The sequence below is a fragment of the Sardina pilchardus genome, chromosome 17, assembly GCF_963854185.1.
Source record: "Sardina pilchardus chromosome 17, fSarPil1.1, whole genome shotgun sequence".
NCBI classification, from domain to species: domain Eukaryota; kingdom Metazoa; phylum Chordata; class Actinopteri; order Clupeiformes; family Clupeidae; genus Sardina; species Sardina pilchardus.
In genome coordinates, this window is record NC_085010.1 from 15,146,445 (window position 1) to 15,151,444 (window position 5,000).

General features: G+C 47.2%; 1 protein-coding gene across 1 annotated transcript in view; it reads left to right on the forward strand.

Moving 5' to 3' along the window:
* The window catches only part of ptprz1b (protein tyrosine phosphatase receptor type Z1b), a 43,142-nt gene that overhangs the window by 15,870 nt on the left and 22,272 nt on the right, over nucleotides 1-5,000 (forward strand). The window contains exons 3-5 of the mRNA XM_062517766.1: nucleotides 2,361-2,540; nucleotides 3,902-4,053; nucleotides 4,556-4,651. Coding sequence (XP_062373750.1) covers nucleotides 2,361-2,540; nucleotides 3,902-4,053; nucleotides 4,556-4,651 — 428 coding nt within the window. The remainder of the gene's footprint in view (nucleotides 1-2,360; nucleotides 2,541-3,901; nucleotides 4,054-4,555; nucleotides 4,652-5,000) is intronic.

A 5,000-nucleotide genomic window follows, 5' to 3' on the forward strand; every position in this document is an offset into this window, starting at 1 on the left:
ACTATTGATGGATGTCGGACTATCATTTTCAGCCACAGCTGGGGCCGTAACAGGTGTTTTTTTGCGGCTGTGTGTGGGTTTTTTCCACTCTATTTTATTTGGCGGACATCGCTTCGCCTCTGCTGACAGCTGCTACTGCTGCTGCTGCCTCTGGTCAGACGGTTTATGACCATAATCAAACCCTGTAATCTCGGCTTTGGTTGGATTTCCAATGAGCGTGTCCTCTAGCATCCATATTCTGTGGTTTTTCCCGAAGCAATTTCATATGAGGGAGATGTAGGGTCTTCATCTTGCTGTACTCAATCCTTTACTACATGGCCCCCAGAGACCCAAGACCAATCCCTATAAGATATAAGGAGCCTTAGTCAAACATCATGTCATTGACTGATTGATTGATTGATGCTTTAATCCTTCAAGAGAAAGCTACCCTTTTAAAAGCGAATCCTTCACAGGAAATTACTTTGGGACTGCAGTGCACCCTGTATCGCCCGTCGCCTGCGTCGAATCTGATTTGACGACTGTTAGTTTCGGCCAGCTTGGAGCGGAGAGAGAAATCTACCCCCCGACTCTCCGTCGCCCAGCTACTCCGACCCCCATCGTTGCCATAGCAGCGGCGCGTTTGCGCGGTTCTGCCATGTCATCGCTTTCATGTCACACCGCAGGAGCCAGATGTGCCTTCGTCGGAGTGGGGTGACCCCCCCCCCCCCCCCCCCCCCGACAGGGCCGCCACGCCACCCTGGCAGAGATGGAGGTGGATGGAGAGAGAGGAGGGAAAAAAGCACATCGACACATCCGTCAGCCACAGCCATGGATTAGTGATAAACACTAAATAAATCAGGCCAAATTGTTTATTTATCATGTTTATCAACATGCGACTGCAAGAATGCTGCCCTGCGTCTACATTCAATTTTGATATTTTGGGTTTAAATTTAAACACAAGAAAAATGTGAACGTGAACCAAAAAAAATCAGCTGACAGAAGAGATTGGTGGCAGCAATTTGCTGCGGGCTTGTCACATCCCCTCCAGAGACCAATGAAATATGTGTATCCTCTTTGGTAGATTGCTTGACTAATTAGCCTTTAATTATTCACTACAAATCATCTTTAGGAGATCCAGTCATATCCAATCTAGACGGCCGCGTCGTTAACCAAGACAGTAGTCTTAATGGGCGGCGACTACTGTGTCTCATTAAGGTCAGGCCATAATGTGTGGCTCTGTGAGTCAAGAGCATAATGACACAATGAAGGAGGTGTTTATGGAGTCCTCATAGACCCCTGCACTGCATGGAGCCATTGATATGGTAATGGCCATATACATATACAATAGATAGTGTTGAATAGCATGTAGCGGCGGATGAGGGTTTTTTTGCGGATAAAGATGCAGCCCCTGAAGACACATTGTTGTATAGTATGTCAGGAGTTATCTAGTGTGTGTGAGCGTGTGCGTGAAGGGAAGGGAGTGTTTGCATGCAATGTACCTGCTCAGCCATGTGTGACCCTCTGCCATCTGCCCCCATAAGGCCATCATCTGCTCAGCTCTCAGGAGGACATCTCGCCCTCTCTCTTCTCTCTCTCCCTCTCTCTCTCTCTCTCTCTCTCTCTCTCTCTCTCTCTCTCTCTCTCTCCCCCTCTTCCCCTCTCTTCCCAAACCCGCCCCCTCTCTCAAATTCAAATTCAAAGGTGCTTTATTAGCATGACTGTTTGGTACAGTACAGTGTTGCCAAAGCTAGTGTTACAAATAACACAGTAGTGTCACAAAAGAAAGAAAACAGAGATACACCATGCAATGTGTAAATACTGTATCTCTCTCTCTCTCCTCTCTTTCTCTCTCTCTCTCTCTCACTCTTTCTTCTCTCTCTATCTCTCTGTGTGGCCTTGTACATTGTGTCACTGTGCTTTGTGCACTTGATTGTGATTGATGGGTAATACTAGCATATTGTTCAAGTCACAAAGGCTTTGTCCTTTGTAACTGTTATGAATGTTAAGAACTGTGAAGAGACAGACATAATGGCATTTATATTTCAAAACAATCTTTTTCAAATTAATTTTCTACTGATCTAACATAATGCACTGCACTAAAATGGGTTTGTAAACTCAATCAATCACTTCAGTTTTCCTTAAAGTTCAGTTGGGTGTACAGTAATTTCCCACATATAAGCCACATTGTGTATAATCCGCAAGACAGTGTTTTATGCAAGTTGAAAGAAACAAAACCACATTAACACTATATTCACTTCCCCCCCTGTATTAACCTCATAGGTGAAGAAAATGTGTAAAATCAATTTATAAGCCGCGGCCAATAGTCTGGAAATTACGGTAACCACTATGGTCTCATGTCTACGTTTGCTGTTTTGTTCCAGGCACTCTAAACCAACAGAACTGGCCCAAGAAATACCCTTCTTGCAACACAGCGAGGCAGTCGCCCATCGACATCGACGAGGACTTTGCCCAGGTCAAGCTGGAGTTTCAGAACTTGCAGCTGGAGGGTTGGGAGCGCAAGACGCCAACCTCGACGACCATCAAGAACGACGGGAAAACAGGTTGGCGCCCCCGTATTTCCCTGATTAGTCGAGTCTTGGTGTCCCACTGCTTTAATGGAGCCACGGACAAGCTCTTATTTCAGCTCTGCACGACTCCGGCTGATTTGATTTCATCGAGCCACTTTGACCTCCACGAGGGGCTTTAGACAAGTCTCAGGAAGTCAGCAGGTGGGGGTGTCTCCTCTGCTGTTTAACCCAGCCTGACGAGCTTATAGGTGGTTTGCTGGTCGACCAGCTTGGGGCACCCGTGGCCTACTGGTTAGGGCTTCAAGCTTCAAGCCCAACCAACTACACCAGCAAAAGACCTGCAAGAGCTGGAAGAAAACCAGCAAAGACCAGCCCAAACCAGCTAAAACCAGCTACCGGCATAAGCTGGTTTCTAGCTGTTTCTTTTTTTCAGCAGGGTCATCTCAAATGAAACCTATTAAAGTCAGGGCTCTTAGAATCGTGCCGTTTCAGTAAGCAGCTCAAGCTGAACTCATTACACATCCGCGCCGAGCTGGTTTACCCCGGGGAGAACACTCAGAGACTTCAAAAGCACTTTCAGCCAGTGCCATCATTTGTAACATATATAAAGCATGCTGATTCAAATGGAGGTTCTGGCACCGTCATCATGGGCTCTGACAACAGTTTCGTCAGACGATTATGCAGTTGAACGGCAATGAGAGTGTCTGCGTTTCACCGTCTCTCTTTGCGAGCGTGTTTTGTACTCGCTCTGTCGCTGTGCCAAGGCGAAATTAAATTATGCCAGCCAGGATATCATCTTTCCAACATGGTTCCCATGGTTATGTAAATGCACTGGGGTCTTTGGGATTAAGAGCAGTGTTCCATTCCCTGACAGGGGGGATTTGGGGGGGGGGGGGGGGGTACCTGGCTAATAAAGTGATATCTTTTAGAGACGTTTTTTTTATCGTTGCTTTTATCCATCCGTGCCTAGAGGGAGCCTACTCATTGTTCCCTTTTATTCCCTGTGTGTGTGTGCTGGAACAGAAAAACAGCTAAGATATAATATAACGAAAGCCTCTTTGACAGCTGTGCTAATAATCACTGAACAGTGTCCATTGTTTCCGTTTGGAAATTGAATCGTGCCTGATAGGAATCGAGTGTAATACATTAGCCTGACAGGACGTTCACACATGAAAACACACAGTGGTATCAACTAAGTGTTTGTGTGTGTGTGTGTGTGTGTGTGTGTGTGTGTGTGTGTGTGTGTGTGTGTGTGTGTATACCTGTGTGTGCATCTGTGTGTGTGTGTGTGTGTGTGTGTGTGTGTGTGTGTGTGTGTGCGTCTGTGTGTGTGTGTGTCTGTGTGTGTGTGTGTGCGTCGGTGTGTCCGTGTGTGCGTCTGTGTGTGTGCCCAGTGGCCGTGACCCTGAGCGGCGACTACTATATCAGCGGAGGAGGGCTGCGCTCCAGGTTTCGGGTGGGCCGAATCACATTCCACTGGGGCCGCTGCAATGCCACCTCCGACGGATCCGAGCACAGCCTGAACGGCGTCAAGTTCCCTCTGGAGGTACTGCCCACGCCTGACCTTTCACCTTTGACTTTAACCTTTAACCTTTGACCCCCATCTGCATGGTGTCGCCACATGGCAACAATTAACACCGCAGCCTAGGCATGTAGACATTTAAACACACTGGCTGTTCAGCAGCTCGTTTTTCCAAGACTGGACATTCAGAGACGATTGAAGATATTGAAATGCTTGAGATGTGCACATTTATCATGCAGTCGCAAATGTATTCCAGTCAGTCCCGTCTCATGGGAAATCACAGCCTCATTATTCTCCCCGAGCACAATGAACATTTTTACTGTTTAATTAGGCTGCACATTAAAGTAGCACTCTAGCTCAAAATTATTTCATAAGTATAGATTTTGCCATATCCGTGCATCTTAAAAGGGCACCATTAAAAAGAAATCTGTCGCTGGTGTGCAGCTGTGTTATTGAATCTCGTGGGTTGTTATCGGTGGACGTATGGCGTGATGGCGAGTGATGCTGGTTTCTCTCTCTCTTTCAGATGCAGATCTACTGCCACGAAGCAGACAAGTACCAGTCCATCGACGAGGCACAGAAAGAGGGGGGGAGGATAACAGCACTGGCTGTCCTCTTTGAGGTGAGCGTCTGGTCTCACACACACACACACATACAGTACACACACACACACACACACACACACACACACATGCACACACTAACACACACACATCACTGGATGAAACAGTACAGACAGCATGGCACAGGGAGGGAGAGTGTGCTAGTGGCTACTGCCAGTGAATACTGTCGTAAATGGAGAGCCGACGAAAACGAGTCTGAAAGAGTGAAGAGACACGGAGAGGGAGAGAGAGAGAGAGAGAGAGAGAGAGAGAGAGAGAGAAAGAGACAGAGAGAGAAAAGGAGAGCGTGAAAGACAGAAAGACTTTTAAGTGTGCCTTCCATCCGACGTAATGGCCTCGCTCGTCTAC